This window comes from Ranitomeya imitator, chromosome 2 (genome assembly GCF_032444005.1).
Source record: "Ranitomeya imitator isolate aRanImi1 chromosome 2, aRanImi1.pri, whole genome shotgun sequence".
NCBI lineage: Eukaryota > Metazoa > Chordata > Amphibia > Anura > Dendrobatidae > Ranitomeya > Ranitomeya imitator.
In genome coordinates, this window is record NC_091283.1 from 503,567,951 (window position 1) to 503,594,052 (window position 26,102).

Here is a 26,102-nt window from a genome sequence, read left to right on the forward strand (position 1 = left end):
TATATATATATATATACACACAGTGTATATATATATATTTTCTTTTCTTTTTGGGACACATGGATCACTTCTATAGCGGTATGTTGGTTTTGCTAGCCTGCGAGAAAACCACGCAGTACGGATGCCATACGGATTACATACGGAGGATGCCATGCGCAAAAAACGCTGACACACCCTGCCTACGGAGGAGCTACGGACCACTTTTTTCGGGACTTTTCAGCGTATTACGGCCGTAATATACGGACCGTATTGTTTTACGCTGTGTGTGACGCTGGCCTTACAATTGTTCTGAGGAATAGCAGCTTGTTCAGTGCCGGGCATACCTGCACTTTGTGCATTTCTTTTTTTAATTAAAACTGACCTGATATTATGATTCTCCAGGTCATTACGAGTTCGTAGACACCTAACATGACTAAGTTACGTTTTATCTAAGTGGTTAAAAAAAATCCAAACTTTGCTAAAAAAAAAAATTGCGTTTTCCGATACCCGTAGCGTCTCCATTTTTCATGCTCTGGGGTTGGTTGAGGGCTTATTTTTTGCGTTCCAAGCTGACGTTTTTATTGATACCACTTTGATGCAGATAAGTTCTTTTGACTGCCTGTTATTGCATTTTAATGCAATGTCGCGGTGACCAAAAAAACGTAATTCTGGCGTTTCAAGTTTTTTTTCTCGCTACGCCGTTTAGCGATCAGGTTTATGCTTTTTTTTTTTTTTTTTATCGGGTGATTCTGAATGCGGCGATACAAAATGTGTAGGTTTGATTACTTTTTTTTTTTTTTTTACTTTTGCCATGCTTCAATAGCCTCCATGGGTGGCTAGAAGCTGGCACAACTCGATCGGCTCTGCTACATAGTAGCGATCATCAGATCGCTGCTATGCAGCAGGTGTGCTGAACGCCGACCACAGGGTGGCGCTCACAGCTATCGGGGATCAGTAACCATAGAGGTATCAAGGACCTCTATGGTTATAATGCAGAAGCATCGCTGACCCCCGATCATGTGACGGGGGTCGGCGATGCGCGCATTTCCGGACGCGTGGCCGGAAACGGTAGTTAAATGCTGCTGTCTGCGTTTGACAGCTGCATTTAACTAGTCGATAGCGGCGGGTGAATCGCGATTTCAGGCACATGTCAGCTGTTCAAAAAAAAAACGTAATTGTGAAAGAGGCCTAAGATCTATGTAAAAACAGGAGGTCAATATTTCATGTGAGTCACTGCAAAAGTTCCATTGTATGGGGAGTGGGAGCTGCTGGGTCAGGAGTTGGAGAGGGGAATGATAAATGCAGGGACAAGAGACCTCCCCTTTCTATATAGGGCATATAAAAGAATAATTACTGGGTAGAAGGGCAAAATGAGCAATTGTAATTACATTGTGCAATATAATATATATTAAGAAAATAACTTTGGGAGTACTTTTTTTATCAAAACATTTTTGAGGTACTAATGTCACATAGTAGCATTAAATGAGGGCTCAGTCCTGCAAGGACGTGACTGTTGGAATAGCAGTTAGTGACTGTCATCAGCGTGCGTTAGGGTTGTCTTGGGCTCTTCCTGCCTCCTGCTAGATTTGATGCTTGTGACTGTACAGCCATCTACATGTGTCTTTTGAGGATTCAAACAAATATGTAGTAGTGCCACGGACGTCCATCCTGAGTTTGGCAGGGTAGAAAGTGTTTCAGGCCCAGCGTCCTTGTCCTCTTATGTCCAGAAACTGGGACCTTTTGCAGTGGACCTCCAACTGAGACGTCTGGGAGGAAAAAGGAGATTTTCTGTCCCCCAGCTTAGAGGGAACCTGTCAACCCCCCGGCATTTTTAAATAAGAGAGACACATTGTGCAGTACTAATGCTGCATTCTGTCAAGGTGGCTCTTTTATTTGGGTTCCCTTCCAGCGCTGCAGTATTTGTTTTTTTAATTTGCCTGCCATACCTGTAGTCTGTCCGGGGGGCATGTCTTTTCCCCCTGGACACAAACGCCTCTCAGCTATCACTCGGCTCCTCCGGGCGCCGCCTCATCTGCCACCACCATCACCCTTTTTTCTTATTTACCTCATATATGTGACATAGTATTGTGCAAGGTGTTGTGTATGATTATGGCAGACAACGTAATTGCTGTGGACCATTGTAGAGACTAGGAGAACCCAATCTGGACCCATGCCCTTTAGATATTGTGAGACTAGCACCAGCTCTGGACGGCTCATTTCAGGGAAATATACATTCACCAAGCCAATCTTTCCTGGGTAGGAATATAATGGTGGGGGGAGGTGTGATTTTGATGTACATGGGGTCCTCTATCTGCATGTCACAGAAATGAGTGTTTTCTCAGCTTACATTTGGCCCTGTTTTTTCTTCACCAATTGTGCTCTGTGTGCAGGTGGCCGCAATGGTTTTGGTGCCAAATTATGTAACATCTTCAGTAACAAGTTCACTGTGGAAACTGCATGTAAGGAATACAATAAAATCTTTAAACAGGTAGGTTATCGCAAACAGGCCTTATGAATCTGTATAAAGGATTTATTAATAAACTGTATAGTGTGTGCGCTGAATGTCTAATCCCAAGTGTTTTGTGTAAAGTAAATGTACATGCAACCATTTCCAGTGGGTGAAAAGATACAATGAAAGCAGATGGTTTTGTGGGCTGTTAAAAGGGATTGTTCACGAAAGTGGATCTCAAATGCTGCAAAATAGCTAATATAACAAAGAAGGTACTTGCGGTGATGTCTCTGCTAGCGTGCATTACCCCGGCAGTTAATGTATTGTCTTGGCACTGGACCGAGGTAGGTGGCATGAGCCGCTGAACTCAGGAATTGGCTGCAGAAATGATGCGTGCGGTCGATGTGACGTCACCACTGCAGCCAAACTCTGAGACTGGAGCAGTAAAAGGAGTATCTCCGGTTTGTTGTTTTTAGGTATTTTACAGCCTTTATAGCGCAGTTTCTTGAAAGTGATCAACCCCCTTTAATTCTTCTTGCTATTTGCTTTTAATTTGCTCTTATTACTTGCTCTGTCTATAACAGACCTGGACCAATAACATGACAAAAGCCGGAGAGTCTAAGATCAAACCTTTTGAAGGCACAGATTATACTTGCATCACGTTTCAACCAGATCTCAGCAAATTTAAAATGCAGATGCTGGATAAGGACATTGTGGCACTTATGTCTCGGAGAGCCTATGATATAGCAGGAGCTTCCAATGGGGTGAAGGTGTTTCTTAATGGCAAGAGACTTCCTGTAAGTAGTGCATTCCTGTTAGTTTGTAACTAATTTCCTTTGATTAGATTAATTTGCAAATTCACCTTGTATATTATTAAATTGTCCTTATGTAATCTTATTCCCTCAACCCCAGATCTCTGGCTTCCGCAGTTACGTGGATTTGTATGTTAAAGATAAGGTGGATGAGACAGGTAACTCTTTGAAGATCATCCATGAAGTTGTGAATGATCGATGGGAAGTGTGCTTGACTATGAGTGAAAAGGGCTTCCAGCAAATCAGCTTTGTCAACAGTATTGCTACCACAAAGGTATGGGTCCATAGTAGAGGTAACATTGATTCGATGCAAATTTCTGGTTTAACCATCGTCTTAATGCATTTTTCTTTTGTCTTTAGGGCGGTAGACATGTTGACTATGTTGCTGATCAGATTATCTCCAAAATAATTGATGTTGTGAAGAGGAAGAATAAGGGTGGCGTTTCAGTAAAGCCATTTCAGGTATGTCAGTGATGTGAAACATTCCCTAAAATTCATAAAAGGATTGTGTGGGCAGCAAATTTTATTGTAGCTTTATACAGGATGAAAAATACATCTTTCCAATTGTTTTGCAGGGGAAATAAAACCGTCTACATTCCCTGTGGCCCTAAGTGAATTAGGCTAGTGATTTGGTCCGTTCACCTCGCCTCATCACACTCTGTGCAGGAAATTCTTACATTGCAGTATAGGGTGCCCCCCTCTGCAATCATGTAGCTTGTGGTGGGGACACAGTACAGGCTAGCCTATCAGTGCATTGACTGGAAATCCCTTTTATTTTTTTGTGAGATCCAAACAAAAAATATACATAGATAGATATAGTCTGGAGTGAATAATAGGTTTAGATTATGTGATAAAAATGACTGTACTTTTTTCCTTAGGTGAAAAACCACATGTGGCTTTTTGTGAATTCATTAATTGAGAACCCGTCTTTTGATTCCCAAACAAAAGAGAACATGACACTGCAATCAAAAAGTTTCGGATCTAAATGTGTATTGACTGAGAAATTCATTAAAGCAGTAAGTATCTATTTTTATTTTAATTGCTACTATGAGGAAAAAAAAGTAGTGTTCTACCTTTCCTAGTATATACATACATGTTGCATCAGCACACGTAGACTAATGAATACATGACGTTAACGTTAAAAACGTAAAGGTACTTAACATTTATTGATCAAAGAGCACAAAAGCCATCCAACCATGTTAAGGAGACCTTTTAATGTGGATAGTCCTTAGCCATTGTCTTATCTCAGGGTGCCAAAACAGGCTCATACGAATGGGAAGTGAAAAGAATCCTTGGAGGAACCCCTTCATGGCTCAGCACCCTTATCCACTCATCCTTCCCACATAAGGTTTTAATTATGAGCTATGCTTGCTTTCCTTTTCACTCTTCATTCCCTTAAGGCTGGTTTGGCACATAGGTAAGATGTGTAGTGGCTAGGGACCATTCACATTAAAAGGTCACCTTGATGTGGTTGGATAGCTTTTGCGCAAAGTACCTTTCTCTAGCGCCTCATTGGGGGACACAGGAACCATGGGTGTATGCTGCTGCCACGGAGGCTGACACTATGCAAATAAAAAAGTTAGCTCCTCCTCTGCAGTATACACCCTACCGACAGGAAGTAGGATATTCAGTTTACCTTAGTGTCGGTAGGAGGTGGACACGGGTCTTTCATTAGACCCATATCTACCTCAGTGTGCTTCGTTCCTTTTCAGGTACCACGGAGGGATACAGGGTAAACGGTCACACCTGTACTTCCACAAAGAGACTATGAGTATGGCGTATACTGCCACCCCGTATCCTCATACGTCTAGTCGGTAGGACCCCAGCCCCTAACTCAGAAGCGTGTTCAGGTGACCTGGTCGTGCCTCCGTCCCCCTACCCACTCGCCCACCACAGCCTGTCAGTCTAAGGAGACAAGGACGTCCCACTTCATAGGTTTTCGGATGTCTAATCCATGCTGGATGGGGAAGTACTTTTCTTTCTCCCCAGGTTCTGGTGAAGTCAGGAAGAAGATAAGAAGAAAGATCCTTTCTTTCATACCTGCGGCCCGCCTTAAGCCATAGCTTCGAGAGCTTTCCCTGCCTTTTCTGATGGCAGTGGGGGCACCGGGTATCCCACCGCGGCGTTTTGAGGCCTCCGCGCCCCCTATTCTCCGGTGGTCATTTGCTCTAGGTCTCGGCTTTTCTTGGGCCTAGTTGCAGCGCTGGCCCAAGATAACCTGACTCACCAGATTTAAAAGGAAAAAAAAGGGCTTCCTTCAAGTCCACCCCTCCCAAAACTCCCTTGGCAGGTCCACCAGGTCCAGACCCGGCCGATCTTCCTCGGTACGACTCGTGTCAAGAGCCCAGCGTTTCTCCCAGGTTGGGCGGGCGTCTTCTATTTTTCAGGGACGTTTGGACTTGTCTCAGCGGAGAACACCAAGGTCGAGGAGGTGGTATCCTCAGGATACATGTTAGGGGTCGCTTCATGGCCCCGGGATCGCTTCTCCAAATCCCGCCCCCAAAAGATCCTGCTCTTTTCCCAGGTTTCTTTGCGTCCATCCCTCTCTACTTAGTTTGGGGGTTATCGTTTCCGTCTCTGTGTGGGAACGCTTCACAGGTTTCTATTCAAACCTGTTTGTAGTGCCGAAGAAGGGTAGTGTGGTTCGGCCCATCCTAAATCTGAAGTCAGTGAACAGAAGGGTCCGCCTGCGGCATTTCAGGATGAAGTCCCTCCGTTCAGTAATCGCTTCCATGGAACCGCAGGAATTCCTGTGCTCCATAGATATCAAGACTCCTATCTCCATGTTTCTGATTTTCCCAGCACTCCAGAGGTTCCTGCGTTTCATGGTGCAGAAGAATCATTTCCAGTTTGTCGCTCTGCCGTTCGTCCTCGCGACCGTTCCCAGGGTCTTCACAAAGATCAAAATGGCCATCAATGTCACCATGAGGTTCAGGGGCCTAGTGCTCATTCCGTACCTCAAAGACACTCTCTTCAAGACTTTTTTTTCACAGGCCCAGGAGAGTCTGACCATCATCCTCGACTCCCTGTCCCGTTTCCGGTGCCCGGTCAACAGAACAAAGTCTTGCCTTGTCCTGATTCAGTGCCTTGTCTTCTTAGGCATGCTGTTCGACACCTGTCAGTTGAGGGTTTTTTCTCAGGGCCTCACGGCGAGGAAAGGCGAGCAATTCTCCAGGACGGAGTTCACTCTACAAGGCCCCCGTCTGCCTTCCCTTCCGTTCAGCAATGAAGGTCCTGGGACGAATGGTAGCAGCGTCGGAAGCGATCCATTTTGCGCAATTCCATGCGAGACCACTTCAGGCCATCCTTTTTCAGTGGGACTGCTCTGTGCCGTCTCTGGATCGTCCGATTCGGCTCTCCGTAGTCAAATGGTCTCTCAGCTGGTGGCTGTCATCCCCTCTTTCTTCAGGGCCAGGCCTTCCTTCCCGCCAATTGGCAGGTGGTGGCGACGGACACAAGCCTCCCGCCTGGGGTGCGGTTTTTCGCCATCCGTCAGTGTATAGGGCGTTGGTCGGAGCAAGAGTCCTCTCTGCTGATCAACATCCTTGAGATAAGAGCCATCCTTCTGTTCCTCCGTCACTGGGAAAGACTTCTCTGAGGTCTGTCACAGGGCTGTGGAGTCGGAGCTAGTTTTGGTTGGAGTTGGTAAAAATGTACCGACTCCAGATTTAAAAAAAAAAATGTGTTAATATTTCATAATTGAACTTTCATATGAATTTTATAAATGTTACTCAAATATATGTTCTATCAAACTATGAACAACAGTGATAAGCAGATAAAGACACAGCCAGTACATTTCAGCAGAATTTTTCAAGTGCACTAAAAGCAATTGAGAAATTTGACCGTTGATCAAAAATAACAGTGCAACAAGCGATTCCTCTGTATCCTGACATTGTCAGAGATGTTGCCCGAGTGGTTACTGCTTTGCCACCAACCCAAGTCAGTGTAGAGGTTGTTCTCTGCTCTCAAAATAATTAGATCAGATTTGAGGGCATCCATGAAGGAGGATCTGACAGAGGCAATACTTTTTCTGAGGACAAATTTATAGATTTCTTCTTAACTGCATAAGTGTTTATTGCATATTTACTTACAAGAGTTTAGAAAAGTTTATAAAAGTTATTTGCTATATTCTAATAAATATAGTTTTTGCTCTAAGTGGTCTGAATACTTATATGATGGTGAGAAACTGAATAAGCACAATGTTAATATTTTACAACAGTAAATTTATTGTTACGAATTGGCCATTTATGAAGGAGTCGGAACCTGATAAAATCCAGGAGTCGGAGTCGCAACTGTGGCTTACCGACTCCACAGCCCTGGTCTGTCAGAGTCCAAACGTCCATTGCCACGGTGGTGGCATATACCAATCACCAGGGAGGGACTCTGAGTCTCTTGGCAATGGCGGAGGTATCCAAGATCCTCCTCTAGGCAGAGGCGACGGTTCCGGAAATATCCGCAGTGCATTTTCCCGGCGTGGACAACTGGGCCGCTGTTTCTCTCAGCAGCAAGGGCCTCGCGGCAGGAGAGTGGTCCCTGCTTCAGGAGATCTTCCATCAAATTTGCCTTTGATGGGAACTCTGGACGTGGATCTCATGGCATTCCGACTGATTAGGAAGGTTCCACCGTTAATTTCCAGATCCTGTGATCCTCTCGTGGTGGACGCCGATGCTTCGGCCATTCCTGGGTCGCAATTCGTACTTCCCTATCTGTTTCCTCTCCTTCTTCCCAATCTGTTGAAGATCAATACAGAGGGGGCATCCTCCCAAGTTGAACAGCTCTGTTTTATTGTGTTATATTGTTACAGTTTGAGTTTCTATCTTTTACATGTTGCTTCTCCCACTGCTTTCTCACTAACTGAATATCCTATTTCCTGTTGGTAGGGTGTACACTGCGGAGGAGGAGCAGGAACTTTTTTATTTGCATAGTGGCAGCAGCATACACCCATGGTTCCTGTGTCCCCCAATGAAGGCTCCGAGAAAAAGATTTTACGATAAGCAACCAAAAATCCTGGTTTTACGTTTTTAATTTTTTGCAGCAATATTTGAGTTCATGCATTCATTAGTTGCTGTGTGCTGATGCCTCTTGTGTGTATGTTAGTATGTTGGCCACATGACCTATTTGTACACCTGTGCATTCATTTAATAACTTTTCTAGTAGGCAGCATTGAGCTGGCCAGTAAACAATTTGTTTAAATGTGTTATCAAATTTCTTTTAGGCAACAAGCTGCGGGATTGTGGAAAGCATCCTAAACTGGGTCAAGTTTAAAGCCCAAACGCAGTTGAATAAGAAGTGTTCTGCAGTAAAACACACAAAGATTAAGGGGGTCCCCAAACTGGACGATGCTAATGATGCAGGTAATTGTCCTAGAGATGGTTGGAAAATGGTATAAATTTATATTTCCTAGTAGTAAATTGCTATTGGACCTCAGGGAGCGAAAAGCTCTAAAGTTTTCTTTTTCCATTTCAGGCAGCAAGCACTCTGGGGATTGCACACTTATTCTCACTGAAGGAGACTCGGCCAAGACATTGGCTGTTTCTGGCTTGGGTGTTGTTGGAAGAGACCGGTATGGTGTGTTTCCACTGAGAGGCAAACTTCTAAATGTCCGGGAAGCTTCACACAAGCAAGTGAGTTATAGAAACATTTACTGGCTATTACTAGTTCGTGATTTTGTGGAGAAGTAGCTGTGTAATGGTTTTAGATATGAATTTTTATACACAGATTATCTTGGTTTTGGATTTTTTTTAAATGCTGTACAAAACTGTCATTTGACTACATATCCTGGTAGTATAGTCTGGTGATTTTCAGCCCCCTGTGTTACTCATTGGCTCATACACTGTTTAGATTATGGAGAATGCCGAGATAAACAACATTATCAAGATCGTTGGTCTGCAGTATAAGAAAGATTATGAAGATGCGGAGTCCCTGAAAAGTCTTCGCTATGGAAAAATCATGATTATGACAGATCAGGTGAGGCCTCCATTCAGGCTTTAGGTGCTAGTCCCATGGATCTATTGCCATTTGCTGCTTTAAAGAAATGTGGAATTGGTTTTCTGCATCGGAGTAGAATCTATAAGTCTGGTATATAAATGGCGAATCCTTCTCTTTGTAGGATCAAGACGGCTCCCATATTAAAGGCTTGCTGATCAACTTCATCCATCACAATTGGCCATCTTTGCTGAGGCATCGTTTCCTGGAAGAGTTCATCACGCCTATCATTAAGGTGAGACATTTACCACTTTTAATGCTTGCGTTGATAGACTTCTGTTGTGTCCTATGTACATCTGATCCCCCTTTTCCCATCTGTATAGGTGTCTAAAAATAAGCAGGAACTGGCATTTTACAGTATTCCTGAATTTGAGGAGTGGAAGAACGGCACTGAAAGTCACAAGACCTGGAAAATAAAGTACTACAAAGGTTTGTTCTAAAACCCTGTGTGGTAGTCCTGGCAGGCAAGTAAGACTCAGTTATGTACTCTCATGGTGAAGGGTTCTCACACTGGTGTCGCCTGTTACTCACACATTACATGTGCTAAATGTCACTGATTAATAGAAAAAAAAAAAAAAGTTTATATTTTAGCATAAACTGTTTTTGTACCTTGGATAAAATAAGTAAGATTGTATTGAAGTGATTGAGAGTATTTTAAGTGGTTAGTTCATAGAAATGTCTCTTATTTATACTATGTAAACTACTCTAGTGGTGTGCTTTTAGTTGGTAAATTGTTCGATTTTTAGATTTTCTAAACAGCCAATTTCTTTTTTAAAAAAAAAAATATCTTAAATGTGATGTTATAGGTCTGGGGACCAGCACATCTAAAGAGGCTAAAGAATATTTTGCGGATATGGAGAGACATCGAATTCCATTCAGATACAGTGGCCCGATAGATGATGCTGCGATCACCTTGGTAAGACATGTCTTTTCAGATTAGGACCTTTCCATTTTTATTATTTTTAATGTTTCACATCCGCACAAAAGTAGTAAATTTAGATTTTTAGACTGGAGCTTGCACATTAATAAACCCCATTAATATTAATATTGGCGAGGGGAAAACTGAACAAATAGAATTTGTTTTCCTCTAAACATCCAGGCCTTTAGCAAGAAGAAAATAGATGATCGTAAAGAATGGCTGACAAACTTTATGGAAGACAGAAGGCAGAGGAGAATTCATGGTTTGCCAGAGGTACAACCTTCAACAATGAGATTTTTCTGGAAGTAATATGTTCATGGAAGTGTAAATTATGGTTATCTGTCGTATGCAGGATTACCTCTATGGAAAAGCCACCAAGCATTTGACCTTCAACGACTTCATCAACAAAGAGCTGATTCTGTTCTCCAACTCTGACAATGAACGATCTATCCCTTCCTTGGTTGATGGTAAGAAATGTTACTTTTAGTCTCCTATTTAATCATATGTTGATAAAGATGTGAGGCTAATATCACTTGTTAATAGGTTTTAAGCCAGGTCAGAGGAAGGTCCTATTCACTTGCTTCAAAAGAAATGATAAGCGAGAAGTGAAGGTTGCTCAGCTGGCTGGTTCTGTAGCTGAAATGTCTGCGTATCATCATGGTGAGGTAAGAGCTTGGTGTGGATTATGATGAGCCTCTGGTAGATTTAGAAGGGTACGTTTGCTGGGACCGCACCTATCCTGTGTACAGGGCTTGTCTGTAAATGAAAATGTCGCCAAGATTATGTTGCTCAATCTAAGGGTAGATAAAATGGTGACAGACCTTAAGGTACCGTCTCATTTAGCGACGCTGCAGCGATCTAGACAACGATCCCCATCGCTGCAGCGTCGCTGTGTGGTCGCTGGAGAGATGTCACACAGACAGCTCTCCAGCGACCAACTATGCGAAGTCCCAGGGTAAACATCAGGTTACTAAGCGCAGGGCCGCGCTTAGTAACCTGATGTTTACCCTGGTTACCAGCGTAAACGTAAAAAAAAAAAAAAAACACTACATACTTACATTCCGGTGTCTGTCCCCCGGCGCTGTGCTTCTCTGCACTGACTGAGCGCCAGCCGGAAAGGAAAGCGGTGACGTCACCGCTGTGCTCTGCTTTCTGGCCGGCGCTCACAGTGCAGAGAAGCACAGCGGCGGGGGACAGACACCGGAATGTAAGTATGTAGTGTTTTTTTTTTTTTTTTACTTTTACGCTGGTAACCAGGGTAAACATCGGGTTACTAAGCGCGGCCCTGCGCTTAGTAATCCAATGTTTACCCTGGTTACCAGTGAAGACATCGTCACACACGCCGATTCAGCGATGTCTGCAGGACTTTCTACTCCGACCAACGATGGCACAGCAGGATCCTGATCGCTGCTGCCTGTCAAACTCAACGATATCGCTAGCCAGGACACTGCAACGTCACGGATCGCTAGCGATATCGTTCAGTGTGATGGTACCTTTATTCCAGAGTAATTTGCTTATTTATTGCTGTAATTTTCATGAAACCACTGGTTACTGGCTGCACTGAGCCAAGTGCTTGTCTGACTGGTATTCATGCTTTTCTGTCCGCTCGTTATAAAATGCACAGAGAAGTGCTGATCATAATTGGGTGGGAAAAGCCACCGATATTTGTGTCACGCACTACAAAACAATCTGCTTTTTAACTATTTTTTCCCCCCTCTATAGACCTCCTTAATGATGACCATTATCAACTTGGCTCAGAACTTTATGGGCAGCAACAATGTGAACCTCCTGCAACCTATTGGTCAGTTTGGTACTAGATTGCACGGTGGCAAAGATGCTGCCAGCCCTCGATATATCTTCACAATGCTTAGGTAAGAAAGACCATAATGCTGACGACATCAGTTTGATATTTGGACAGTTATTAGTTTTATAAATGAAACTGACAGCAAGTAATGTTTCCTTTGTTCATTTTGCAGCACGCTTGCTCGTCTCCTCTTTCCTTCTATGGATGACAGTGTCCTGAAGTTCATATACGATGATAACCAGAAGGTTGAACCTGAATGGTATATTCCTATTATCCCCATGGTACTGGTGAATGGTGCTGAAGGCATTGGCACTGGTTGGTCTTGTAAAATCCCCAATTTCGATGTCCGTGAGATAGTTAATAATATCCGTAAAATGTTGGATGGTGAGGAGCCTCAGCATATGGTAAGTGGCAGAATACCTAAGGTCATGGTATCTTCACAAATAAGTTTCCCTTCAAATGGCTTATAACCTTTCTTACACAGCTTCCAAGCTACAAGAACTTCAAAGGCATCATCCAGGAGCTTGGCCCAAACCAGTACATCATCAGTGGTGAAGTTTCAGTGCTGGATACAACAACTATTGAGATTTCAGAGCTCCCAGTCAGAACTTGGACACAGGTACCTACAATTCAGAAGCCTCTGTGTATACAGTGATTGATTAAATTGTTTTAACCTACTATCTCTATTCCAGAATTACAAGGAGCAAGTCCTGGAACCCATGTTAAATGGGACAGAGAAGACTCCTGCTCTCATTACTGACTATAAGGAATATCATACAGACACCACGGTCAGGTTCATCATTAAGATGACGGAGGAGAAGTTAGCAGAGGCTGAAGCTGCTGGCCTGCACAAAGTGTTTAAGCTTCAGGCCCCTCTTACCTGTAACTCGATGGTGAGTTTTCTGTAGTTCTATCAATTTTATTTGGCTGTGTATTAGATGGTTGCTTTTTTACTTACCAGGGTATCCTTTTTAGGTCCTCTTTGACCACACTGGATGCTTAAGAAAATATGAAAGTACTCTAGATATTTTGCGGGAATTTTATGATCTGCGACTCCGCTACTATGGTCTAAGGAAAGAATGGTTGCTGGGAATGTTAACAGCAGAGGCCTCCAAGCTCAGCAACCAAGCTCGTTTTATCCTGGAAAAGATCGAAGGCAAAATTGTGATTGGTATGTTCAAAGAAAACTGTATAAAAATGGTGTTATCTAAGAGGGGGACATTTCCCCTTAATCCAGAATTAATAAAAATGTCTTCCTATTTATCAAGCAGTAAAGTAATATCACGTGGACTGATCATTTACTTGCTTGCTGGCCACCTTATAGCAGACCTGTTTGTTTTTCCCTAAAAAAATTATTGGTTTGTAGTGGTGCCAGCAGTAGTACCTTCTTCCACCTCACCGGTCATCACTTTACCTCTCCAGTGGATAGAGCATGGCTTTTTGCCATAATACCCTTTTAAGGGGATATGTCATTCTTGAGCAATCCTTTTAATTTGTTGGTGGTTGTGCAAGTGGTTACACTAAACTGATTTTTTTTCACTCCTTTCTACTTAGAAAACAAGCCAAAGAAGGAACTTATTCAGATGTTGGTGCAGAGGGGCTATGATTCTGATCCAATCAAAACATGGAAGCGGACTCAAGAAAAGGTACAGTGCGCACTCTGCTAACTTTCAGTTGAAATGTGTGCTTTTTTTCCCAGCATACAAGAAGTTCTTAAGCTTCTATTCTATCAAACTTGAAAATTTGGCACATCAGAGTCCTCCTCCACTTGTGCATCTCTATTGCTCATAGTATATGCTGTCTAGAGATGGGAGAATTGATTCGTCATCCAGGTCAGTTCTCCTTTACTGCCAGACGGGAAGCCTGCGACACTTCTTATTTCCATGTTCTTCTTTTGATTAGTCGGGCTTGTGTGGCGTTATATGCGTCTGACACCCCAGCCCAGCGAATCAAAAATCATAGATGCCGGTAGGTAAGGCGATTTTAAGGCCTCCTGTCCATTGGTCACATAATATTGACCAGTGTGCTGCAAATAGATTGCTCCCTGTTAAGTGTAATTTAATTCACTGACAACCATGATTGCATTTAAAAGCGCATTTGTGTGTTTTTTTTTTTTTTTTTCTCTTTACCATCCCCTCCCTAATCTCACCCCTTTCCTTCATTCTTCAATTTACGTGAAGGCTTTATACCAGTCATGTAAAAAATGCAAATATCTTTGGTACTTTATATTTTACAGGAAGAAGCTGGAGAGTTGATCGAAGAGGAGGAAGAAACTGACCAATCAACCACTGGGCCAGATTACAACTATCTCCTCAATATGCCTATGTGGTATTTGACCAAAGAGAAGAAAGATGAGCTGTGCAAGCAGAGAGATACAAAGGTTGACTTCATTTTATTGGAATCTTAGGGGTGTTGTGTCCTCCAACTTGTAACTGCTTCCTGAAGTAGCTTGTTTTGATCAATTATATGCAGTGTGTGCATCTTATAGTAAGGCTCTCCATCTCTTATTAGATTGCAGAGCTGGAGGACCTCAAGAAGAAATCTCCATCTGATCTATGGAAAGGGGACCTTGCTGCCTTTGTTGAAGAGCTGGATGTAAGTCACAACATTAAATCTTTTTTTTTTTTTTTTTTAATACACTTTACTGTTACTGACATGATCTAAACTGTGACATTTATTTCTTTCCATCATTTTACCCCTTATGTAAAATATGTAGTTTAGTAATTATAGACTTGTTCTTTAAATGACAGCGTGTAGAAGAAAAAGATCGTGCTGAGGAACAGCTTTCTCTCAAAGGCAAAGTGGTGAAGGGCAAAAATGGAAGACCACAAGTAAAGAAGATGCAGTTACAAGAGATCTTGCCATCACCCCATGGAAGGCGGATCATTCCTAGGGTCACAACAGCTATGAAAGCAGAAGCAACTAAAAAGATCCAAAGGAGAATTAAGGTAAGGTTGAAATGATAACACTTTCAGTCTTTTTTCATTTCACATTTAATTTACAGTAAAATGAGTTTCTGGTGGTTCTTCAAATTTGTGCTCCCTTAAAGGGTTTGTCTGTTCCAAATCGATTGAATTCCCTCCGTGCACACATTATACACTGCGGCGATTCGCCGATTTCTGACCTAGGACTGGAGGGTATGCATGAGTTATACATACTCCCTGCCAGCGGGCGCAGCTTTACTCTCCATGCACTTGTATGGAGTGAAGCTGCGCCCTCTAGCTGGGTATGACCACTGGCTGACCGTATCACTAGACAGGATGCCTCACTCAGTACAAGTGTATGCAATGAGGCCACGACCACTAGACGGGCACTGGCCGATAGTATGTATAACTACACCATACCTTCCAGTTCCAGGCCAGAAAGCGGCAAATCCCTGCAGTGCACAGTTCATATAGCTGCAGTCACACAGAGTAACTGCAGAGTTGCCATTTGGACCGGGCAACCCCTTTAATAAATGCTTCTCTTATATTCTATTAAATATTTACTTTTTTTTTTTCTTAAACATTTTATGGTATTACTAAACTATATAAAAGGGAGCGATATCTTGGCCACCATTGCAAGATTCAATAAGGCTGCCCGTAGTGAACAACCCGGTAATGTGTTTTCCTCAGACCGACGACATTGCTAAGAAAATGGAGTTTGGAGATGATGGTGATGAGCTGCAGGAGAGCCCTGGGAACAGCCCTGAGACTGGTCATGAAAGCATGTCACTTGCTGAAAGACTGAGCAAAAAGGTCAAAGTGAAAGCTGAGCCAGGTTTGTATTTCCTCTTCTTTTTCTTTTTTCTTTTTTTTTTTTTTTTTTTTTAGTTAAAATTTTGGTTCAACTGTGCAATTCCTTTGTAACTGCCAAATGTAAATTAAACAGGAACCAAGGCAAAAGCAACCAAAGGCAAGAAACAGGCAACCCTTCCATTCAAGCCAGTGAAAAAAGAAAGCCCCAACATGGATTCATTTAGTGACTCTGAACCCGAGGTTGTGGTTCCACGTGTCACTCAACCAAGACGTGTTGCAGGTAAGATGTTAATGTGGTGAGTATGTTAATAGATTTGTTTGTTTTCTTTGTACTATAAATTGGATATAAACTTTACACCTAGTGCCCCTAGTGATTATTGGTCTCGGCCTTTAGCAATTATTTAGGTTTACTTTACTTTTTAAATTGTCCTAATAAATTCTGAACCCTAAGGATAGTGATTATTTGTAGTACACAGTGAGCCTCATGCATACTGCCCCACAAGTGTAGAGCAGGGGTCCCCAACTCCAGTCCTCAAGGCCCACCAACATGTCATGTTTTCAGGATTTCCTTAGTCTTGCCCAGGTAATAATTGCATCACCTGTGCAATGCAGAGGAAATCCTGAAAACATGACCTGTTGGTGGGCCTTGAGGACTGGAGTTGGGGACCCCTGGTGTAGAGCATATACAATTAGCTTTTAACTAGCCTGGCTGAGTAATTCTTTATTCTTTGCAGCAAATGTGAAATATGTGTTGGATTCAGATGATGATGACCAGAATAAGTCACATGATGAGAGTGATGATCAGCTTGACCCCTGTGTGGTTTCAGACGATGAGTCCTTTGAGGTTCCCAAGCCAGCACGAAAGCCTAAAGCTCCTGCCGCAAAGTATGTACTGACCCACCATTCAGTGTTCTTGACAGTAAGATGCCTGTTTGCTTTGGACTGATGTATAGTTTTGACTATTTACCAGAATATTTGTTTTTTTTTTTAAATAGGAAACTTAAGAAAGATCCTAGTCCAGACAAAGTTAAGGAAACGGTTCCTGACAACAAAGCACCTGAACTTCCTAAACCAGGTATTTACCAATGTCTCAATTCATACCTTATTGTATAATCTGGCGTTACAGGGTGGATAAAGCGTGGCTTGTGCTGGATGCTCCTGATATATTTGGCTGGTCTTTACAAATATATATACAGTACAGACCAAAACTTTGGACACACCTTCTCATTTAAAGATTTTTCTGTATTTTCTCCTTCGCCTCATTGGGGGACACAGACAGTGGGTGCATGCTGCTGTCACTAGGAGGCTGACACTAAGTGATACAAAGAAAGTTCTCTCCTCCCCTGCAGTATACACCTTCCTGCTGGCTCTCAGCTAACCAGTTCTTGCTTAGTGTCTGTAGGAGGCACATGGGTCTGGTTCAGACCCCATCGTTTTTATTTTACTTTTCTGTAAATTTTTAATTAACGGAGTGAAGGGGGCGACGGATCCTTTCAAGGTTCTGATCTCCCCCGAACCATCAACAGGCGAGCACGGCACGGTATACCTCCCCGTACCCTCTCCTGCGACGTGGGAAGCCATGCCTGAGCACACTTCAGGGGTGACTGTTCTTCACGGTCCCGATCTCCCTACACCAGCAACAGGCGACCACATGGAGTGTTGCCTCCTATCCTCTCCTGGAGCCAGGCCTATTGCCGGACAACTGGCCCTGTCCACTTGGGGACTGAACTCCGTGGATGTACAGAGGCCCCTCTCTATGGCGTCCGAGCAGCCACCACTGTCCCACCACTGTGAAAGCGGATGGCACAAGGAGGCGGACGGTTCCTCTCCACCTCCCTAACAAACGGATGATGGATTGAGGTTTATCCCTGCACCGTCCACGCTGCACAGAACGGCGCTGAAACCCACATCTGCGGCGGCTCCATGCCGGGACGCGCACCGATGGTGAGTGGATCAATCTTCAGAGGGATATCCACATGCTGACAGGCAGCCTCAGCCACTTCCCTGTGGCCCACTTCCCTGAGGTAACGCTTTAACCGGCTGCAAAAATTTAGCCTCCGGCTTAGGCTGATTGTGTAGGCCGCACCCCGGAAGCCGCGCCCACACTATGGCGCCCTTTTCTAGCGCTTCTCGCCTGGAACGCCCCTCGCTTCTACCGCTGGTGTCACCTACCGGCTACAGAAATTTAGGTTTCGGCTTGGGCCTATTCAACATTGTGTCCATGGCTCCGCCCCCCGAATTGGCGCATCTTGCTCTCTGCGAGATTTTATCAACTGCAACTCCCGGTTGCCATCTTGGTCCACCCGGCCGGCTCACACAGGGGCAACGGTTTTTGCATTGAAGGGGCACATCGACATCAGTACCCGTGTAAGGAAGTACCTGACCAGTATTCCCTGGTCTTAAGGGCGCATGATCAATCCGAGGAGCCCTCCGCCGCCGACCCCAGCTTATCCCAGAGTACCTAGTTCCCCTCAGTGGACTTCGTCACTGACCGCAATCCATGGTTCTCTGACCAAGAGATTAAACCCCTCCATGTACCCTCTGTGGCTCGGAGTGCTCGCAGGACCGATATACATGGTCCCTATCCTACATGGGAGCCGTTGGCTAGCAGGGGCCGCAAGTATTCTAGAAGCATACAGGCATCTAGAAAACTGAAGTTTTCGTTTCCCGCTCCCTCACCAATGATTTGATGACAACAAGGCTCTGAATATGGATCGGATATTGCCTGAACTTCCAAGAGCTTCAGAGAAGTTTATCCAATCTCGGTACATTGATGAAGACTCTGGTTCTGCTCTAGACTACGCAGTGTCCCTCGTAAGGAGACTAAACTCTCTCGTAGAGCATTTGCCATTCAGTCCGGATAAGCGATTCACTGGACAGAAGCCTCTATGTGGGATGCCATGCCTGGCCTGATATTTTTTAATGGCGACTGGTCCTTTTAAAGGGCACAAGAATCAAAATTGCTAGTTACTGGAAAAACTCCAATTGCCCCTCACTGCCCGAGGTCGTATCACTGATCAACGAAAATTGCCTATCAGAAAAAATAATCGCTACATCTAATAATATAGCTCAATTTCAGAAAAAATGGAACAATTGGTTATCTTTCCGTTTAAATACCGTTCTTAAATAACTTTGCAGATTTGCATATAGAGAATGTGATTGGATAGTTATTGTAATGTCACCATTTCCCCTATCCTCTTCCCTTCCCTTATGTTTCAAAAAGAAAAAAGATATATTTTACCTGGACATGCAAAAAAAATAAAAATAAAGGGCACCGATCTCCCCACACCATCAACAGACGAGCACACGGAGTGTCGCTTCCATGTATGCTTCTGCATCCAGGCCTAGCGCCAGACAACCTGTCCTGTCCACCCGGAGACCTGAACTCTGGATGTACAGAGGCACCCCTTTTTGGTGTACGAGCACCTCCCTCTGCATCACCACTATTTAGCGGATGATGCAAGAAGGCGGACAATTCCTCTCCACTTCCCTGTTAAGAGGTTGATGATCGAGGGTTCCTAATTTTTATCTCTGCACTGTCAAGAGAGCGGCGATGGCAAGAGACTATGACCTGCTGGATGCAGCCGCACATTCTGCCACTGGGCAGGTTAACCGGGTAGAATCTCCTGTGGTATACCTACCAGTATCCCTGCCCGATGTATCATCAGTTAAAAATACCACGGACTGTCAGTTAGCAAATCTGGTTTGTTCCGTCTTGCGCCTTCGGGTTCAGCGCTCTATCCTCCCTAGCCGCCGCATGGATTGCTAGAGCAATGGTCTCCTGGCTGGAGACCTTAGCTACCTTGATTCACACCAGTAACAACTGGCCAATCAAATCTTTTGAGCGGGAGACTGACAAAGGATTGTATAAGGGTTGTCCAGCACAGTCTAGATCTAAGGGATCTTGGTTCCAAAAAGGGGAACGAAAAGTAAGACCGATCCTGGACCTCAAACTTCTAACAACCTTTGACATGTTCCTCCTTCTTCGGATGGAGTTCCTCCGCTCAACCATTACTTCAACAGAAAAAGGTGCCGTTTCCGGCATCCATCGACATTCGGGATGCTTACCCTCTTCAACAATTCCTTTGCTTTTCCATTTGTGAACAGCGTTTTCAAGTCACGACCTTCTCCTTTGGCCTTGCTTCCGCACCCAGATTGTTTGCAAGGGTCATGGCGGATGTCATGTTTCTCGTGCACCCTAGAGGCGTGCTCATCCTGGCCTGTTTGGTCGACTGTCTAGCCGCCCTTCCAGGACTACGCTGAGTCATCTATATCACTTCTGATACCCTCTCACCTGGACTGGCAGCTAAACCTACACAAGTTCTCCTCATTTCCAGCCCAGCAGATATCCTTTTGGAGGATGATCCTGCACACTTCCAGAAGGATGGTAATTCTCCCTCGAGACAAGGTCATGGCCCTTCAACATGGAGCTCGCGCACTTGATTACTTATCCCCTCATTTCATTCGATTTGCTAGGAGGGTTCTGAGGAAAAATGGTGACGACAATGGAAGCTGTTTCCTTCACTCCGCTCGTTTTCAGCAAGTCAAACAGCCTTTCAGACGATAGTCTCTGAGCTCCTTCATCCAGGGCCTTTCTCCTGGTTCAATGGTTATTAGTAACTACCAATGCCAGTCTTCTCCCTATCATTGCTCTGGGGATCCAAACGGTAGTCCTACAGCAGGTCCACTGCCTTCTGGCAGGTCACCCCATCCAAATTCAATTGGATAATGCCACGGCTGTGCCATACGTCAATCATCTAGCAGGTACCCACGGTCAGGCGCCATGACAGAGGTACCTCACATTCTCTGATGGGCCGAGATCTATCATTCGTGATCTCGGCAGTATATATCCCAGGAGTAGAACTCTGGACGGCAAACAAATTCAGCCGTCAGGGTTCCGCCTCAAGTCAGTGGGAACTTCACCCCGAAGTCTTCCATCAGTTCTGCCTTCACTGGAGCTCTCCTCTCCAGTTGTAGATCGGATGGCGTCCAGACTGAATGCCAATGTACTCAAGTTCGTGGTTCGGCCTCGAGATCCAAGAGCCATCGCACTGCATGCTCTGGTTCTTCCGTGGTACCAGTTTTCATAACACCCCTTCCACTACTTCCGAAAGCCTTTCGGAAGCAGAAAGGGCCCCAGTGATCCTCCGAGATCCGCACTGACCACGTCAGTTTTTGTTTGCGGAGCTAGTATCTTCCCGCCTTATTGCAGCAAAACTGCAAGTAGGGACATTCTCACAGGGAGTTTTCACACGTAGTTCTTCCCTATCGCATACAGTTAGATCATTGGGACCTTTAATAGTCCTAGAAGTCTTACAGTAGACTCCTTTTCATCCGGGCAGACTTTACTATCAGGGAAGGTCGCCCTTTTTTTCTCTGCGATATCCTCACTCTGACGAGTCTTCAGAGCTAGCTGCTCTACTCTTTCAGACTTTTTTCCCTTATTACCTTCAAGGCAAGGTTGTCCTCAGGCCATCCCCATCCCTTAAGAGGAAGGCTTCCGACGTTTTCAGGAAGGTTTTAGCCGTTTCATCGGCCATAACATGGTGGATTCGTTTCACCATCCAGGAGTCCTTCCGTGCTAGATGTCAGCCTATCTCCCTGTCTATCAAGGGTTCTAGGCACCAGGCATCAACAAGGCACGCCTGCAAGCTTGCGGATTTGTCCAGTCCGCATGCATTCTTGAAGCACTATAATTCCCACACTTCCACAGATGTGAGTCTGGGCAGGCGGACTCTGCAGGCCGCGGTGGCGCACTTGTAAGTAGCAGTTACACAGGGCCTGATCTGATGTTGTTCCCACCCAGGGACTGCTTTGGGACGTCACACGGTCTGTGTCCCCCAATGAGGCGAAGGAGAAATGGGGATTTTTCTGTACTCACCGTAAAAATCCTTTTCTCCGAGCCATTCACTGGGGGACACAGCTCCCACCCTGTTATTGGCTTATGCTTGTTTTTATAATCTGACATGGTATACTCTCATATATATGACATGCTATACGCTCATATGTTGTTAATGATCTCCTACTGCTTTTGCACCGAACTGGTAAGCTGAGAGCCATAAGGAGGGTGTATACTGCAGGGTAGGAGCTAACTTTCTTTGTATCACATACATGGTCTGTGCCCCAATGAATGGCTCGGAGAAAAGGATTTTACGGTGAGTACACAAAAATCCCTATTTCATGACTCTGAAAATTGTACATTCACACTGAAGACATCAAAACTATGAATTAACACATGTGGAATTATATACTTAATTTCAGTTTCACACTTTTTTGTTATGTCTTATATTCTAGGTTCTTCAAAGTAACCACCTTTTGCTTTTTCGGACAGACTGACCTTCATTTTTTTTTTTTTTTTTAAGTAATGGTGGCCACTCGTTTTTCTTGCCATAATACAAATTCTAACAGTCTGTTCAGTAGGACTTACTATCAGCTGTGTATCTACCAGACTTCTGCACAACACAACTGATTGTCCCAACCCCATTTATAAGACAAGAAATCCCACTTATTAAACCTGACAGGGCACACCTGTGAAGTGAAAACCATTCCTGGTGACTACCTCTTGAAGCTCATCAAGAGAATGCCAAGAGTGTGCAAAGCAGTCATCAAAGCAAAAGGTGGCTACTTTGAAGAACCTAGAATATAAGACATACTTTCATTTGTTTTACACTTTTTTGTTATAATTCCACATGTATTAATTCATAGTTTGATGCCCTCAGTGTGAATCTCCAATTTCCATAGTCATGAAAATATAGAAAAATCTTTAAATGAGGGTGTCCAAACTTTTGGTCTGTACTGTATGTATGTATATATATATAAATAAATAAATTGAACCCGTTCTACGCGCGGGTGGCGAGCATTTATATTGGTATATGGTCTCCATCCTGCCGTTCTACGCCCGGGTGGGAGAGCATTTATATTGGTATATGGTCTCCATCCTGGTATGTGCTGCACCCATCCTGCGCCCCCATCCTGTCATGTGCTGCACCCATCCTGCGTCCCCATCCTGTCATGTGCTGCACCCATCCTGCGTCCCCATCCTGGTATGTGCTGCACCCATCCTGCATCCCCATCCTGTCATGTGCTGCACCCATCCTGCGTCCCCATCCTGTCATGTGCTGCACCCATCCTGCGTCCCCATCCTGGTATGTGCTGCACCCATCCTGCATCCCCATCCTGTCATGTGCTGCACCCATCCTGCGTCCCCATCCTGTCATGTGCTGCACCCATCCTGCGTCCCCATCCTGTCATGTGCTGCACCCATCCTGCGTCCCCATCCTGGTATGTGCTGCACCCATCCTGCGTCCCCATCCTGGTATGTGCTGCACCCATCCTGCGTCCCCATCCTGGTATGTGCTGCACCCATCCTGCGTCCCCATCCTGGTATGTGCTGCACCCATCCTGCGTCCCCATCCTGGTATGTGCTGCAACCATCCTGCGTCCCCATCCTGTCATGTGCTGCACCCATCCGGGGGCCTGAGCAGGCGGGGACACCAGCGCGCTGTGGGGGTCAGGTGCCGGTATCGCCGCCAGCTCAGGCCCCTCCAGCACTTACTATACTCACCTGTCTGTCCCGTTCCAGCGCTGCGCGCCGCCATCTTCCCGGTCTCCTGGCTGTGACTGTTCAGTCAGAGGCCGGCGCGCATTAAGCGCTTCATCGCGCCCTCTGAACTGAAGGTCACAGGCCGAAGACCGGGAAGATGGCGGCGCTCAGCGGTGGAACGCAGGACAGGTGAATATGGCCGATACTCACCCTCCTGGCGGTCCCTGCTTCTCTGTTGGAGATCGCGGTGTGCGTTCAGTGTGAACGCACACCGCGATCTCCCGGGAGCGTCACTCTTTGAGGCCCAGACTGCGCTGGCGTTTGCGCCTGCGCAGTCTATAAAGGCTTCGGACAGAGTGACGCTCCCAGCGTTATATCTATATAACTATTATATCTATAATATAACGCTGGGAGCGTCACTCTGTCCGAAGCCTTTATAGACTGCGCAGGCGCAAGCGCCGGCGCAGTCTGGGCCTCAGTGACGCTCCCGGGAGATCGCGGTGTGCGTTCACACTGAACGCACACCGCGATCTCCAACAGAGAAGCAGGGACCGCCAGGAGGGTGAGTATCGGCCATATTCACCTGTCCTGCGTTCCACCGCTGAGCGCCGCCATCTTCCCGGTCTTCGGCCTGTGACCTTCAGTTCAGAAAGCGCGATGACGCGCTTAATGCGCGCCGGCGCCACCCTCTGACTGAACAGTCACAGCCAGGACACCGGGAAGATGGCGGCGCCCAGCAGTGAAACGCAGGACAGGTGAATATAGTAAGTGCTGGGGGGCCTAAGCTGGCGGCGATACCGGCACCTGACCCCTACAGCGCGCCGGTGTCCCCGCCTGCTCAGGCCCCCGGATGGGTGCAGCACATGACAGGATGGGGACGCAGGATGGGTGCAGCACATGACAGGATGGGGACGCAGGATGGGTGCAGCACATGACAGGATGGGGACGCAGGATGGGTGCAGCACATGACAGGATGGGGACGCAGGATGGGTGCAGCACATGACAGGATGGGGACGCAGGATGGGTGCAGCACATGACAGGATGGGGACGCAGGATGGGTGCAGCACATGACAGGATGGGGACGCAGGATGGGTGCAGCACATGACAGGATGGGGACGCAGGATGGAGCAGCACATGACAGGATGGAGACCATATACCAATATAAATGCTCGCCACCCGGGCGTAGAACGGGTTCAACAGCTAGTGTATGTATGTATGTACGTACACATATGTACACATATTTTTTTTTCTCTCTAAGTGGACAGTGATGATGAGGCAGTGAGTAAACCGTCAGTGAGCATCACTGCTCCAGCAGCAACCAAGAAGAAACTGCATCCTGCACCAGGGAAAGCTGGTGGAGAGAAAGCTGCTCCAAAAAAACGTGTCAAAAAGGCAGAGACCACAGCAGCAAAGAAAGGTATGAATGAGATTTATCTGTAATGAGTAATGCACTGTATTGTTCATCATTTCACTGGTTGAAGATGTCACACGCGAGTTGTCGAATGACTGGAGCTGTTAGTTCTGCACCTTTTTTTTTTTTTTTTTTAAATAATAAAAAAAAAAAGTGGCATTTTTGGTACTCGCTGTAAAATCTTTCTTGGAGCCTTCATTGGGGGACACAGGTAACCATAGGTGTATGCTGCTGTCGCTAGGAGGCTGACACTATGCAAATAAAGGAAAATAGCTCCTCCTTCGCAGGATACAGGCACCAAGTACCTCAGTTTTAAAGCAGTAGGAGAAGCAACCAAAAACTGAACATATGTACCAACCAACAACGAATGGCACACAGGCCCAATGATGGCACAAACAATTAGGGAGGGTGCTATGGCCCCCAATGAAGGCTCCAAGAAAGAGATTTTACGGTGAGTACCAAAAATCCCTCTTTATCGCTTCATTGGGGGACACAGGTAACCATGGAACGTCCCAAAGCAGTCCCTAGGGTGGGGAACAGGAAAGATGCAAAGAAAGAGACACTCAGGTCAGCTGTTGCATAACCGCCGCCTGTAGCACCTACCATCCCAGGCCTGCAACAGACGAGGCAGTGCTATGAACCCTGTAAAAATGACCAGGTCACGGCCTTACAATCTGGAAAGCCAAGGCCTGTAACAAACAGTCCAGGAGGCCCCAAAGCTGAGCGAAGTGAGTCTTCATCCCCGGAGGAGGCTGATCGTCCTGAACGCGGCATGCCTCTATTATTCCTGAACGAATCCAATGGCAATAGTGAATGGAGAAGCTGGGAGTCCGTTACGGCGACCTTCAGAGATGACGAACAGGGCATCAGATTGACGAAAGGGATCAGTCCTTGAAAAGTAGACTCAGATAGCTCTGACGGGATCCATCTTGTGGAGGGACTTCTTCAGGGCGGGTGTACCAGAGTGAGAGGGACAATGTCTTCATTTATGTGAAATGAAAAGACCACGTTAGATAGGAAGAAGGGAACAGGCCTGACAACTACATTGTCCTGATGAGGAACGGCAGGACAATGTCGCTCACTCGGGAACTCTCCTGATGGAACTAAGAAGACAACTTTCCATAACAGGAGAGAAAACGTGATGTCTTGAATGGGCTCAGCAGGAGGACGCCAAAGACCAGGTTAAAATCCCATGGATCTATCAGACTGCGATAAGGAGGTGCCAGGTGGGCGACTCCTTGAAGAAAGGTCTTTACCTGGGAACGAGAAGCCAGATTTTGTTGGAAAAGAATTGACAGAACGATAGACCAGAGTCAAGACCCACTTGTAGAAGACCCAGAATGGAAGGAAGAGAATAGGACATGGGGACCAAACCCTTGTCCTCACTCCCACCAGAAGAAAGCCTTTTATATTTGCAGTAGATACGCAAGGATGCTAGTTTTCTGGCCCTAAACATGGTCTGA

The 26,102-nt window shown here is 45.4% G+C and overlaps 1 protein-coding gene across 1 annotated transcript in view; it reads left to right on the top strand.

Moving 5' to 3' along the window:
- TOP2A (DNA topoisomerase II alpha) overlaps nt 1-26,102 on the top strand; it is a 58,155-nt gene that overhangs the window by 22,604 nt on the left and 9,449 nt on the right. Inside the window, exons 6-33 of the mRNA XM_069751617.1 lie at nt 2,370-2,467; nt 3,013-3,225; nt 3,341-3,514; nt 3,601-3,702; nt 4,119-4,256; nt 8,456-8,594; nt 8,707-8,864; nt 9,082-9,207; nt 9,350-9,460; nt 9,549-9,654; nt 10,032-10,141; nt 10,325-10,417; nt 10,497-10,611; nt 10,688-10,809; nt 11,867-12,015; nt 12,121-12,352; nt 12,433-12,567; nt 12,641-12,841; nt 12,924-13,119; nt 13,503-13,594; nt 14,185-14,328; nt 14,460-14,543; nt 14,699-14,896; nt 15,563-15,707; nt 15,819-15,965; nt 16,420-16,570; nt 16,681-16,760; nt 24,487-24,645. Coding sequence (XP_069607718.1) covers nt 2,370-2,467; nt 3,013-3,225; nt 3,341-3,514; nt 3,601-3,702; nt 4,119-4,256; nt 8,456-8,594; nt 8,707-8,864; nt 9,082-9,207; nt 9,350-9,460; nt 9,549-9,654; nt 10,032-10,141; nt 10,325-10,417; nt 10,497-10,611; nt 10,688-10,809; nt 11,867-12,015; nt 12,121-12,352; nt 12,433-12,567; nt 12,641-12,841; nt 12,924-13,119; nt 13,503-13,594; nt 14,185-14,328; nt 14,460-14,543; nt 14,699-14,896; nt 15,563-15,707; nt 15,819-15,965; nt 16,420-16,570; nt 16,681-16,760; nt 24,487-24,645 — 3,918 coding nt within the window. The remainder of the gene's footprint in view (nt 1-2,369; nt 2,468-3,012; nt 3,226-3,340; nt 3,515-3,600; nt 3,703-4,118; nt 4,257-8,455; nt 8,595-8,706; nt 8,865-9,081; nt 9,208-9,349; nt 9,461-9,548; nt 9,655-10,031; nt 10,142-10,324; nt 10,418-10,496; nt 10,612-10,687; nt 10,810-11,866; nt 12,016-12,120; nt 12,353-12,432; nt 12,568-12,640; nt 12,842-12,923; nt 13,120-13,502; nt 13,595-14,184; nt 14,329-14,459; nt 14,544-14,698; nt 14,897-15,562; nt 15,708-15,818; nt 15,966-16,419; nt 16,571-16,680; nt 16,761-24,486; nt 24,646-26,102) is intronic.